Below are 14,591 nucleotides of genomic sequence, written 5' to 3' on the forward strand. Positions count from 1 at the left end.
GAGGCCGAGGCAGGCAGATCATCTGAGGTCAGGAGTTCGAGACCAGCCTGGCCAACGTGGTGAAACCCCATCTCTACTAAAAATACAAAAATTAGCTGGGCATGGTGGCACACGCCTGTAATCCCAGCTACCTGGGAGGCTGAGGCAGGAGAATCGCTAGAACCCGGGAGGTGGAGGTTGCAGTGAGCTGAGATCGCGCCATTGCGCTCCAGCCTGGGAGACAGGAACGAAACTCCAGCTCAAAAAAAAAAAAAAAGAAAAAAGATACTCATTTGTGTCTGGCTTCTTTTGCTCAACATTATGTTTGTGAGATTCATTCATATTTGCTAGGTTAGTTGTAGATTATTCATTCTCTCTGCTGTATACTATTCCATTATGTAAATATACCACAATTTATCCATTCTACTGCTGATGGTATTTGCATTAATTCCAGTTGGGGGCCATTACAAATAGTGTTGTTGTGAGCATAATTGTAGATGTCTTTTGATGGCCATAAGCACTCATTTCTGTTGGGTATATACCTAGAGTGGAATTACTTGGTCTTTGATGGAATACATAACATTGCCTAAAAATAAGCTGTTTTTGAAGAAGTACACTATCACCTCAGGAGTCAGAGGCCTTAGCACAGTGGTTCTTAATCATTGGTGTGCATCAGAATCACTAGTGGAGCAACAGCAGAGATAACCGATGAAGTGCGTCTGGAGTTGAGCCCTGCATCTGTATTTTTCAAAAGCTCTGCAGATGATTGTGCACATCCTAGGTTGAAAACCACCTTCTCAGCCAGGCACGGTGGCTCATGCCTGTAATCCCAGCACTTTGGGAGGCCAAGGCAGGTGGATCACCAGAGGTCAGGAGTTCAAGGCCAGCCTGGCCAACATGGTGAAACCCCATCTCTACTAAAAATACAAAATTAGCCATGTGTGGTGGTGCATGCCTGTAATCCCAGCTCCTAGGGAGGCGGAGGTTGCACTGAGCCAAGATCACACCATTGCACTCCAGCCTGGGCAACAAGAGTGGAAAAAAAAAAAAAGAAAACCCCCTTCTCAGAGTGAGACTTCGTTTGGTAGTGTTATCAGGGAGAGTGACAGATAGTGATTGTAAAAGAAAAAGGCTTTTAATTTTTGTGTTTAGCTTAGGTTTAAGTTTTATTAAAATTTTGGTTTTTAAATTAAAAACAAACATTTTGGCTATTAAAATGATCATGCTGTTGACATTTACTGTCATATCTGAAAAATTTTAATTCACAATTTTAAAACATTTTATTATGGAAAATCTCAGATACAAAAGCAGAGGGAATAATATAATGAAGCCATTATTGTTCCCACCTTCCACAGTTAACACATGACCAATCTTGTCTATACTTAACCTCTGCAATATTTAAAATCAAGCCTATACATACCATTTCAACTATAAATATTCATTATGTATTTCTAAAAAATAAAAACCTCTTTAAAAAATATTACCATATCATTATTAAACCCCCCAAAACGAACATTGGCTCCTTATTTTCATCAAATGGCCTATCAGTGTTCAATTTTTTTTTTCTTTTTACTATTTATTTGAAGCAGGATCCAAAGGAGGGCCGTCCATTTGCGATTGACATATCTCTCTCTCTCTCTCTCTTTTTTTTTTTTTTTTGAGACAGAATCTCACTCTTGCCCAGGCTGGAGTGCAGTGGCGCAATCTTGGCTCACTGCAACCTCTGTCTCCTGGGTTCAAGTGATTCTTATGCCTCAGCCTCCCGAGTAGCTGGGATCACAGGTGCCTGCCACCATGCCTGGCTAATTTTTATATTTTTTGTAGAGACAGGGTTTCACCATGTTGGCCAGGCTGGTCTCAAACTCCTGGCCTCAAGTGATCCGCCTGCCTCGGCCCTCCTCGGCCTCCCAAAGTCCTGCGATTTTGAGCCACCAAGCCCACCCACAATTGACGTATCTTTTAAGTTCCTCTTTAAAGTAGGGCTTGCATCCCTCTTTTTTTTCTTGCTGTTTTATTCTCGAGGAAGAAACCAGGTTGGTCTCTGTCAGGTTGATCCTGTGGGGTTTCTCAGTCTTGATTTTGCATTCCTGTGGTGTCATTCATATTAATGTGTGTGGTTTCAGATTGTTTGTTTCCGTAATGAGACGTTTACCCTCATAAATGACTTGGTTATCCACCAGACCTTACGTTAACGTCTCTTCAGTCTTTTTGGTCATCTGAAGCTCATTCTGTAGTACATGATGCAGAACGTGCCCACAGGTGCATTATTCCCATATTCCACGAAAGTACCTGATTATGGAGATTAGTTTGATTGTTTATAAAATCCATGATTTACACTTTCTTTCTTTGCATACCTTAGTTACTCTGTGGACTTCTGGAAAAAAGCATTGCTGTCACAAAATCTGATGACAATCTGATTTTCTTTTTCCTACTTGCGATTTGGTCTTTTTTTAAAATGTGGGTGATCAAATGATTTTTTCCCTTTTCTTTAGAGGGTCAGTGTTCCTAGAAACACAGGATACCCTTTCAATATGTAGTTTCAAGCTGTCTTTTATTTTAGGAGAGTTCTTTTGAGTTGTTTTTGGTATTTGTTCTGTATTACTGCTTTGGTTTTCTTCTTCAGGACCTGCCATTGTAGATGTACCTTTGCTGATCTTCATCACTTTTTTTTTTAAATCACCTTATCGCTTCTTTTAAAATAAGTTTCTTTTTAAATAACAGTTTTATTGAGCAAAATCCTTATACCATGAAATTCACTCTTTTAAAGTATACAATTCAGTGGTTCTTAGTATATTCACAGAGGCATGCATTATTGCCAGTATCTAATTTTAGAACATTTTCAAATTTTAGAAAGAGACGTTATACCCATTAGCAGTCACTCCACATCCTCCCCTACCCCCACAGCTCCTGAAAACCACTAATCAACCACTAATCAATCTACTTTCTATCTCTTTGGGTCTGCCTGTTATGGACAGTTCATGGACATTTCATGGAATCATACAATTGTGTACTGGCTTCTCTCACTTTGCATAATGTTTTCAAGGGTCATCCCTTCATATTGATACTTCTTGTATCAATGTATTGTTCCTTTTCTAGCTGAATGATACCCCATTGTATAGATATACCACTTTTTGTTTATCCATTCATCAGATGAACACTTCAGTTGCTTCTGCTTTTTGGCTATTATGAATAATGCTGCTGTGAATGTGCAAGTTTTTATTTCTCTCGGGTATATACCTAGGAGTGGGATTGTTGGGTCACATGGTGACTAATTAGCCTGTTGAGGAGCTACCAAACTGTTTTTCAAGTGGCAGCACCATTTTACATTCCCCAGCAAGGTATGAAGGTTCTGATTTCCTGTATCTTCACCAACATTTGTTACTTTTTTATTCTAGCTATCCTAGTGGTATGAAGTGATACCTCATTGTGGTTTTGATTTGCATTCCTCTCACGACTAATGATGTTGAGCATCTTTTCATGTATTAATACTTATAGGCTATTGTAAGCACTGTAGACACAGTGATGTATCAGATACATGGTTTGCAAATATTTTCTCACATTGTTTAGGCTCTCTTTTCACTTTCTTGATATCATTTGAAGCCCAAAAGTATTTAATTTTGATGTAGCTCAGTTTACCTACTTTTGCTTTTGTCATTGTGCTTTTGGCTTCTCAACTGAGAAATCATTGCTGAGTTCAAGGTCACAAAGATTTACTTGTATGCTTCCTTTAAGAGTTTCATAGTTTTGGCCAGGCATGGTGGCTCACGCCTGTAATCCTAGCACTTTTCGGAGGCCGAGGTGGGTGGATCACCTGAGGTCAGGAGTTTAAGACCAGCCTGGCCAACGTGGTGAAACCCCTTCACTACTAAAAATAGAAAAATTAGCTGAGCATGGTGGTGCATGCCTATAATCCCAGCTACTTGGGAGATTGAGGCAGGAGAATCGCTTGAACCCAGTGAGCTGAGATCACACGACTGTACTCCAGCCTGGGCGACAGAGCGAGATGCGGTCTCAGAAAAAAAAAAAAAGTTTCACAGTTTTACTTTCCATTTAGATCTGTGATACATTTGAGTTAATTTTTCTATATGACGTCAGGAAGGAGGGATCCAGCTTTACTTTTTTTATTTTTTTATCTTTTTGAGATAAGATCTCACTCCCATTGCCTAGGCTGGAGTGCAGTGGCGTGATCTCAGCTCACTGCAGCCTCGACATCCTGGGCTCAAACCATCCACCCATCTCAGCCCCCCAGGTAGCTGAGACTATAGGTGCATGCCACCATGCTCAGCTAATTTTTGTATTTTTTGTGGAGACAGGGTTTTGCCACGTTGCCAAGCTGGTCTCAAGCTCCTGAGCTCATGTGATCCACCCACCTCAGCTTCTCAAAGTGCTGGGATTACAGGCATGAGCCATGGCACCTGGGCCAGCTTTATTCTTTTGCATATGTATATCTAGTTTTCCCAGCACCATTTCTTGAAAAGACTATTCCTTTCCTGTCTAATTTTCTTGACACCACAATAACTTTTATGGAATCTGACTGAGATCCTTTTCTTTGCTATTGTCTGCTAGTGAAATGAATTTTTGTGTACTTTTAGGAGGAGGAAATGGGCAAGGATAGCTTTCCTAGTTCATTTTCTAGGTTAAAGCTCTCTCTTCTCTGGCTTTTGCAAAGTGAGAATACATGTACCTTGTGCTTTCTGAGATGTGCCTTTTCTGCTTCTCTCCACCACTTCTATCTGAACTTATTGCTTTGTCTCTTTTGTCTGGCATTCTATAACTTGGATTCTACTCCCAGCAGTTTCTCTTCTGTGAGACTTTGTCTTGGAAAGGAACTTTTGATTTGCTAATTTTGAGAATTTATAGCACCCAGACTGTACCATGAGAACTTACTTATACTGCACTCTAGTCCGCTTGCATTTACAGTTGACCCTTGAATAATGCAGGGGTTAGGGGTGCCAGTGCCCATCCCAGCAGTTCAAAATCCACATATAACTTCTGACTTCCAAAAAACTTAACTACTAATAGCCTACTGCTGACCAGAAACCTTTCTGACAACAGAAACTGTTGATTAACACATTTTTTTATGTTATATGTATTATATACTGTCATCTTAAGGGCAAGCTAAAGAAATGAAGACGTTAAGAAAATCATAAAGAAGAGAAAATATATTTACTATGCATTAAGTGGATGTGGATCGTCATAAAGGTCTTCATCCTTATCATCTTCACAGTTGAATAGGCTGAGGAGGAAAAGAAAGGAAGGGTTGGTTGTGCTGTCCCGGGGGTGGCAGAGGCAGAAGAAAATATGAGTATAAGTGGATCTGTGCAGTTCAAACCTGTATTGTTCAAGGGTCAAATGTGTTTATAAGTGGAATTGTGCCAAACTGCCTCCTAGTTTTTGCTGCTGTTCTCAGATTAGCCCTCCACACTGTCCAGTGAGCATCTGCTATGACTGTGAGGTTCTGTTCTCCACCTGTCGGAAGTTCTCGTGCCTTCTTTCATCTTCTTCCCACACACATACTGATACCATGCAAGTCTTGTAGTTGTCAGAGGTTTGTTTACACCTGATTTTATTTGGAAGTTTGTCTCCTGATTCTGCTGTAGATGCTGTCTGTGAACCTTTGCTCTTCCTGCCCTCATTGCTTTATCTGAGTATATGGGGAGATCTAGAGGAGATTTAAAAAGTACACTGCTATTGCTGTTATCTTCCCAGAATCTTCTCATTGACAAATGTTTTTGAAGCATGTTCTATTTCTTTTTTTAAACAGTATAGCATCTACAAGTTAAAAAGAAAATGCAATCAATAGTTGATTCTGAGTTTACAATACCAGGTGATTCTGTAGTGAAACAAATTATAGGAACTTTTTCTAGGCTGAGTTAAATATCATAAAATGTTATCATACCTGTTGAATGTATGTCATTTTTTTTCCAGTGATAAGTAGTTTAATGATTTGTATGTCATATATGGACTATGCTAAGAATCAACTTTTCTCTTTCAGAATAACAAGCCTTTGTATTCATTTGAAGATAATGCAGACTATGTTTATGATGTTATGTGGTCACCTACCCACCCAGCCCTGTTTGCCTGTGTGGATGGCATGGGGAGATTGGATTTGTGGAATCTCAATAATGACACAGAGGTGAGCAGGAAAATAACAAAAATTGCATTGAAAAATAGAAAATTGGGTATTTATTGAATAATCTGTGAAATTCCTTTTATTCCAAAGAATGTAAAAGGGCTCTCTGATTGTAGCTTCATCACAAAGAACTCAAATAAGCTTTGTACCCTAAATAATAAACAGCATGCTGCGAAGAACTAAAGGGAGAAATAATGCTGCCAGGAGCACTGGGGCATTTCCTTTTACTTCTGAAAAGCACTATCATGTCTCTAATGTCCTGGCAAAGTCTCATTCATAAGATAACTGGGATGTTTTTCATTCATAGGCTAGAAAGCAGACAGTTTCAGACTGTTGAAGTATGTTAACCTTAATTCTGAATTTCTAAATTATCTCTTAGCCTTGATAGCATTGTATATCATCCATAAACATTAATCTTAGCCTGATTTGTTTGAAGGAAGGAAAAATGTATTTTGATTTTTGATGAGTTTTTTTCCATGAAGGATTGAAAACAGAGTGTTACTATAAAATGAATATAGAAACTATCAAATTTCCTAATTGCTGTACTAAAATCACTTATTAGCAATTAAATTTAATTGCAACTCTTATTTATTTTTAGTCACATGTATTTTTACCAGCTTAGAGAAGCTTAAAAATGTTCTTAGAATTCTATTCTATATTGCTGTTGGTAATAGAATTAATTAGCATTTCTTTCAATAACAATTGTTGAGAGAGAGTCAACTCAGATCTCCCACATCTCTTCCTAGTTACCTAGAATGGTACCAATTCTGTTGTCTTAATTTGGATTTTGGTCTTAGAGATTTGAGGTTACAATTAAATGTGGATTGAAATTTAATATTTCTTTATAACAATTTTGGTATTCTGTGTATGGGGTTAAATTATTTGGGGATGACTAATACAAATTATAAGGATTTTTTTGTCAAATTTCAAAATTTTTTAAAAATTTTATCTTACTTTTAGTCTGAATCCAAACACTGAATGTTTGCTTCATGTGTAGCAAATAAAACTCTTCTTCCTTAGCAAAGAAGAGGCATAGTCAGATTCCAGGGAGCTGGTGCCATTGTGTTGGTGCCATTATCCTGGCTCTCTCCGGCTAGCTCATGGAACAAGAGGCTTTAGACAGACTCATACTGCACCTTCAGTATGAACTGTTTCTAGGAACAGAGAGTCAAATACAGGTTTCAGCTGATAAGAGATACATGCTGCACAAGTGATTCCTGTCCTCTACAACTGAACCATAATCTGCTTATGAGGGCTTTTGAAGTGTTTTCTTTTTAAATGGGTTTTGGCCATGTGTTTTCAAACAGCTTGACTTCTTAAAGACATTAAAACAACAAAAAAGGATTCTTTATTCAAGAGAAGACCTTTCAAAATAATGTGTCTAGTCTTCTGAGAATTTTTTATACAAAGACTTATTTTCCCAAACCATTTTCAAGGATTGACTATAATGTCATTCATAATATATCACTGAAGAAGAAGAAAGTTGGGGAAATTCTTACCTGTTTTCATCTTTGTTTTTAAAAATGTACCCAGATTGAGAGAAGAATTACTGTTTTACATGTTTATAGAAATCTTGATGAAACTTTCAACACTGTCCTTTATTTTAAATGACTTTAGGTACCAACTGCCAGCATTTTTGTGGAGGGTAATCCTGCTCTTAATCGTGTGAGATGGACCCATTCTGGCAGAGAGATTGCTGTGGGTGATTCTGAAGGACAGATTGTTATATACGATGTGGGAGAGGTATGGGACTCCCTGCCTATAATTTTGACACATCTGTTTAGTTGCATTGTAGTAAAGGCATCTTTGTGGCTAACCCTAGGCTTTGAGGTTTATGAGTTGTATAAACTATATGGTTGTAAAGATAAAACTTACTTTCTACCACAGAAGCAACTCTTGAAACATTTTCTTTCTAAACCCAATGGTCTGTGTCCCATGCAACAGATTTTGTGGGTAATACAATAAATACATTGAAAATACCGTGTTTCTTGAAGCATGCATTGCTGGAAATTAGAAATTCTTCGGGGAGAAGTTTGGAGTTATAGGTGGACTTTGGGGTTTTATTGATATTGAAATAAGATTTATTTTTCTGTATTCATTAATTTGGGCCAGGTAGTAGAAACCAAAAGTAGTATCTTTTGAGAACCATCTGTGACTTTATGAAATGTGCATCTTGACTCTGAAGCCTTGATGCAAAGCCACAGTAATGGAATCCAATAGGATAAGCTGCAGCTGTCTCATCTTTGCTGCTCTGATTGGCTGAACACAAAGCCCAGGATGGATTTCCTCTTTTTTAACCCTGGCCAGGGGTTAAAAAAGTGACCTTAGCCACTTTCCTTTGCTATGCCTCATGATTTCTCTCCTCTCTGGATATCCCATGGCCTCTAGCAACTGGATCTGGTGGGAGGTAGATTTAATCATTTAGAGCAGCCAGTTAAACTATCTGCACAAATGGAAATGTTCTGTACCTGCACTAATATGGTAGCTTCTAGCCACATATGGCTATCGAACACTTTAAGTGTTGCTACTACAACTGCATAACTGAATTTTTAATTTTAATTAATTTTAATGTAAATAGTCACATGTGGCCAGTAGCTACCCTACTGGATAGTGTAGATTTATAAACAGGCACAGTCATTTGCCACAGTGAGTGGTTTGTGCCCTAACATGACAGTGTCAGACTCCTATGATATTATAATGGCAGTTATCAAAAATATTTGTTATTGGGGCCAGGCGCAGTGGCTCACACCTGTAATCCCAGCACTTTGGGAGGATGAGGCGGGTAGATCACCTGAGGTCAGGAGTTCAAGACCAGCCTGGCCAACATGGCAAAACCCCATCTCTACTAAAAATACAAAAATTAGCCAGGTGTGGTGGCACATGCCTGTAATCCCAGCTACTTGGGAGGCTGAGGCAGGAGAATCACTTGAACCTGGAGGCAGAGGTTACAGTGAGCCAACACTGTGCCACTGCACTCCAGCCTAGGCAACAGAGTGGGACTGTCTCAAAAAAAAAAATTATATATATATATATGTTATTGGACTGCCTCCGAAGTAAAGCATCACAAGGCTCTTTTGCCACCAGTGCAACACTAAAGCGGTAAATAGCAGCACAGCTTTTGATGAAGGAGTTAAGGTATCAAGAAAGATTACCTATGTTCCAAACAAAAATACTTAGAAGAAACCAGCCCCCTTATGAACCATGCCTCAAACACTGTTTCTTACTAGGAATTGTGCAAGAATACAGTAAAAAAAAAATTTAAGGAATTCCTCTCCAGCAAAATCCATGAGATGGTGCATAGGAGTTATATTTACAAAGCATCATTGTTATTCTCTCTTGCATTGGTGGTGATAATAGCCAAGTCATTTCTGAGGCTGTCACAACACACTTCACAAACACCGTCTTTTGTTTTGAAATGTTGTAAATCATTGTTATAGTCCCCATAATTATGGAAAGGCCATTCAGGTCAATTATTACTTTTTAACAGAAAAATTATTTGAAAACAAACTGAACAATAGTGGGTAAAATGATCTTTTATTTCATTGTATATAAAACATTGTCTTTCTTTTAATAGCAGATTGCTGTTCCCCGCAATGATGAATGGGCACGGTTTGGCCGAACACTTGCAGAAATTAATGCAAACCAAGCTGATGCAGAGGAGGAAGCAGCTACCCGAATACCTGCTTAGTTCCTGAAAAGGGGAGTGTAACTAGTGGATTTGGGAAAGGTTCTTAAGTAGATCCCGAGACTATTTGCATGCTTCTATCTAAATGATAATTAAAAGGAAATTTCATGGATTAAACCATGGGTTTAATGCAGCAAGGAAACTTAAAATGTCCCTTTATATGTAACATGCATCTTGTTTTGGATTTGTGTCATTTTTTAATATAGCTTATTGACTTCACAGAAAGCAGCTTTTTTGAATTCTAACACACAGGTGTGTATTTGGTATTAGTTATTTTGAGTTCTTTTCAACTTATAACACTATATACAGTTATTTCTAAAGCACAGATGAAATAAGTTCTGCATATTTTTAAATAATCACAGTTCCCTGTTATACAGATAATGTTCTCACTACCCGTAATACGTAGGACCATTGTTTCTCCTTAGCCGTAGTATGCATACACCTATCCATGTTCATTCTGACATCCTTTGTTGTCTTTATAATTCATGTGGTAGTTACCTATAAATAAAAACAAATATGTGTTAACTTTTCAGATTTTCATTTTTACTCCTTACAACTTGAATTTTTCCATCTTTTATAAAATATATTTTTCCGTATCTTTCTTTAAGCTCCTGCTGTGAGCAGCCATCTCAAATCCTATAGAGCTGTGTGCCCTAAATATGCCATGTGGTATATACTATAGATCTCCCAGGGCATTATGAATTGGTGTCTAGATAATCTGTTGGTGAAAAAATTTCCCCTAGGTTAACTTTTGCTTTACTACTTTATATTCTTTCCATCTAAGACATATTTCCTTTAAAAGATAAACAGAAAGCTGCCTATAATTTTCACTGATTAAGAACTATGTATGTGACCTCACTGAGAGTAAAACCTTTGAGAGAAATTGATTTCATGATTTCAGTAGCCATAAAGGCAAAGTGCTCAAATGGACCCATACTTTGGCATTAAAATCTACATCTTGAGATCTGTTGCCACAGCATTGTCTACAAGTCCAAAAGGTAGGTGACAAATATCTAAGAATTAGTATTGAAATCAGTGAATTTCAGGAATAGAGGAAAGGACTATGATCAGATCTTGATTTTATCTACTTTAAATTGTCTATTTATTTGATCCCAACCTTTTGTACCTCTGAAATGTAACTGTCTTTTATTCAACAGAACATGAACTAGGAAGAGAGATTAGCAAACAGAATGTGAACATTTTTCTTTTAATAATTGTAACAAAGATTTGTTGGGAGAGAAATGTCCAAATAATGAGTAGTGTATAGTGTAAGGAATAATTGACCTGGAATTATTGGCCCCAAACTCTCATTCTTGCTGAAGCACCTATGAGAAGTATGATTTTAGCCAAGTCTGTGCCTCACTCTTTATATGTAGGAATTAAGTTTTGATTTAATGATTTCTGAATTTTCTTTCGGCTCTACTCAATTATGGGGTATCAGTATATGAAATGGAATATAGAAAAGTAGGCAATTCTTTACTTTTCTATATTCGGTTTCATAAATTAATATCCCATAATTGCCCATTATGTACCAAAGACAACATCTCAAGTTATCTCATTGTAGCAGTGTCTGTGAGTCAAAACTTCAATTTTAGCAGAGTCACACTGTCTTTATATAGAAAAATTCATGTACTCACTACTCATGTAGTTACTGTATCTTTACTTTCAGCTTGTAAAAATGACTAAAAGTAGGGAAAACAAGTGTTAAAACATAATGGATAAGAAAAGGTTGGAAATCAGATGGCAAATCTGATGTTCCTCGGCCTCAAGGTGTTGTGTTTAGTTGTGAAAGAAAGAATAAAATTGTTTAAATGTTGCACTTTTTGGGAATGACTTCTCCCCTTCTCCCCCAGAAAATGCGATGTATACCTTTGCCCATTCAACTTTAGTCTGTAGTTTTAGGAACACACAAATTTACTTTAAGGAATCACCTTTAAAGTTGACTGTATAATAGCAAAAGAGAAAGTATTGAGACTGTCAGTGTTGATAAAGCTTCTAGCAAGATTAGGTTGACTAGAAGTACATCACAGTTCTTTATACTTTTAGAACTAAAAGCCTTATAATTTTGAAAAATATCCAGTTACAGAAATTGTACCATATCAGTTATACTTTTTTTCTGAGTAAGAAAACAAGCTATAGCTTTCTGGTTAATTTCTTATTTTTTGTTGTTTGGTTTTTGTCTTTTTGAATGGAACGTTAAAGTTTATTACCTTCATGTTAAGGAATATCCAGCTTCACAGACAATTAACTTGCAATACATCTCTGAAATAATCATTTTTTGGTATTACTTAAACCAAATATGCATTGGTAGAAGCTTTCTTCCTGTTTACAGATCCAGTTCCCTATAAAGTTTAGAAAGTCTCTTTGTATAAAATGTTGTTACAATAATGCTGAAATACTGTATCTCAAAGGAATGGATGACTTAAAATTTAGTGAGAGGAACTATAGGAAAGTCATCTTAGGAATGATTGGTCCTAGTCTTTCAGTGTTGTTAAAATGTTTTAGTCTGTTCTGCACTAGTATGGATAGACTGTAATGTCCACCCCTTGAACCATATGGAAAGACTTGAATGGATGAGTGAAAATCTGCTGTGAAGCATATCATACTATCTTTCCTTTATATTGAGTAGTGCATTATTTTTAAGTCAGAAAGCCAGTAGGTTTTTTTGTTTGTTTGTTTTTCCCTAAAGCGCTGCCATAAATTTCAGTGGTCACCTGCCACTCACTGGGCGGTGCATTTTTAAATGTCTTTTCCACAACCCCAGTATTTCACCATTGACATTGTAATAGTTTTCTAAATGAGAAAGCTGTATAATTAAATGTATGCTAAAGAGACTGGAGCTCCAAGTGCAGCTCCAGATGCTGCTTATCATCTAGGGTGCTGGTGTCATGTCTCAGTCTTCAGGATAAGCCAAGGTTAAAAAGCCAACAGCTTTGCTTCTTCTTGATGACTTAGTGATGGGGTTCCCATTGAGTTTTGTTTTCAATCCAAGCTACACTGCCACAAGAAAGGAGATCTTGCTTTCCTGTTACCATCTTGCTGATTGCTAGGCCAGCAGTCCCCAACCGTTTTGGCACCAGGCATCAGTTTCATGGCAGACAATTTTTCCACGGACCAGGGAGGTTGGGGAGATGGTTTCGGGATCAAACTGTTCCACCTCAGATCATCATCAGGCATTATTAGATTCTCATAAGGAAGGAGCTCACACAGCCTAGATCCCTCACATGTGCAGTTCACATTAGGGTTTGCGCTCCTATGACAATCTAATGCCGTCACTGGCTGATCTGACAGGATGGGGAGCTGAGGTGGTATTGCTCACTTGCCCGCCCGCCTGCTGCTCACCTTCTGTTATACGGCCTGCCACAGACCACTACTGGTTCTGGTTTGCGGCCCAGGGGTTGGGGCCCCCTGTGCTAGGCAACTTAGAGACCTTACAGGTTTGAGGAAAAGTCACTCCCAACTAGGACTTTATCATTTACTAATTTAAAATTATTGATGCTGTGAAATTATTTACTTAGAGATCTGGCTTACAAATCTAGGGGCTCCTAATGCTGTCAGAGAATTAGAAATTGCCCCAAAGGCAATATTCAGAGAACAGCCATTTTCAGTATTTCTTTTGAAGGGGAAGATTACAATTAGGAACATTCTTTTAACCAGTTTTTTCAAAAGTTTTACAGCCCCCAAATGGTAGTAATTTGCTTGTATTGTATTACATTTTGTAAATCCTTTTTCATAAATAGGAAGCATGTTATGGAGTCCATCTTAGAGAATCCTACACTGCTAACCAGAATACCAACTATAAAACTTGGAATCCATCACACTGGAATGCTTTTCACAATAGGCCAGTTCTCTCATTCCTTTTGTTGGACTTTATGTTATTTAGATTGTCTTTCTGCCTGCCATGTTCACAATTCCCAAACTTCTAAAAGTTCAAATGGATGGCAGGAATTTAAGTTTTCAGTATGTAGCTTTTAGCCACTGATAGTTTCCATATAGCCAATCAGCAGTCTTTTACAAACTTTTATAAAATTATGGTATTTTGTGTTGTTAGTTTCATAGCAGGAATCCCAGTTTTGGCTTCTTAATATTCCATTACCAGTTCCCAGTCAGAGGATGGAACAGCTTGCACTCAGGTAAGCTTTCTGAAAGGTCTGTTTCACTTTGTGAGGTCGCTTATTCAGGTCTCTGGTAATGTATTATCTTGCCTCTCTTATAATGTACTTGATTTGGTCAGAAAGCTGTGGGGCAGTGATTGTATGGATGTAGAACACACCTGCGTTGGGCCGAGCATGCAGAGACCTGACACTGTGACTCCTGAAATCAGGTATACCAGTGGTAAGACTTTGATAGCAAGTAATTTTATCTTTTGTGAATTTTTGTACTAGATTTTTTTTTTTTTCCGAACAAGGTAATGGAAATGCATTGAAACAAAATTTCTTATATTTAAGAGTGGCTTGGTATATGAGAGAAAGAACACTGGGTACAAAAGGCCCAAGTTCTATTCCTGATTTCCCCCATTTCTAGTAGTGTAACCTAGGATAAGGGTAAGTATTATCATCTTTTAAATGAGGAAAATATTTGCTTTCTCTGACAATTATGTGAGAAAATGTATATGTGAAGACCTTTGTAAATTATATTACAAAGTACTATACAAATAAGGGATTTTATTTTTCATTTTCTTTTTAAGAATACAAGAAGGGAGAGAGACCATCTGTGTACCCCTCTGTGCAATGTAACGAGCTCAGGATAAAGTGGGTTGGTGTTCAAGAAATTATTTTTTAATTCTAGGAAATC

The 14,591-nt window shown here is 37.6% G+C and overlaps 1 protein-coding gene across 15 annotated transcripts in view; it reads left to right on the plus strand.

The window, feature by feature from the left end:
- DYNC1I2 (dynein cytoplasmic 1 intermediate chain 2) overlaps positions 1-10,322 on the plus strand; it is a 62,353-nt gene extending 52,031 nt beyond the window's left edge. For 9 of the 15 annotated variants that reach the window (XM_055289721.2, XM_063644704.1, XM_055289720.2 and 6 more), the window contains 3 exons: positions 5,975-6,115; positions 7,730-7,855; positions 9,687-10,322. In XM_055289721.2, coding sequence (XP_055145696.1) covers positions 5,975-6,115; positions 7,730-7,855; positions 9,687-9,800 — 381 coding nt within the window. In that variant the 3' untranslated portion in view covers positions 9,801-10,322. Of the gene's footprint in view, positions 1-5,974; positions 6,116-7,729; positions 8,092-9,686 lie in introns of those variants that run through there. The other 6 variants (XM_063644699.1, XM_055289719.2, XM_063644701.1 and 3 more) reach the window with 2 other exon arrangements.
- The last annotated feature ends 4,269 nt before the right edge of the window (positions 10,323-14,591 follow it).

Source organism: Symphalangus syndactylus, chromosome 8 (genome assembly GCF_028878055.3).
Source record: "Symphalangus syndactylus isolate Jambi chromosome 8, NHGRI_mSymSyn1-v2.1_pri, whole genome shotgun sequence".
Lineage (NCBI taxonomy): Eukaryota > Metazoa > Chordata > Mammalia > Primates > Hylobatidae > Symphalangus > Symphalangus syndactylus.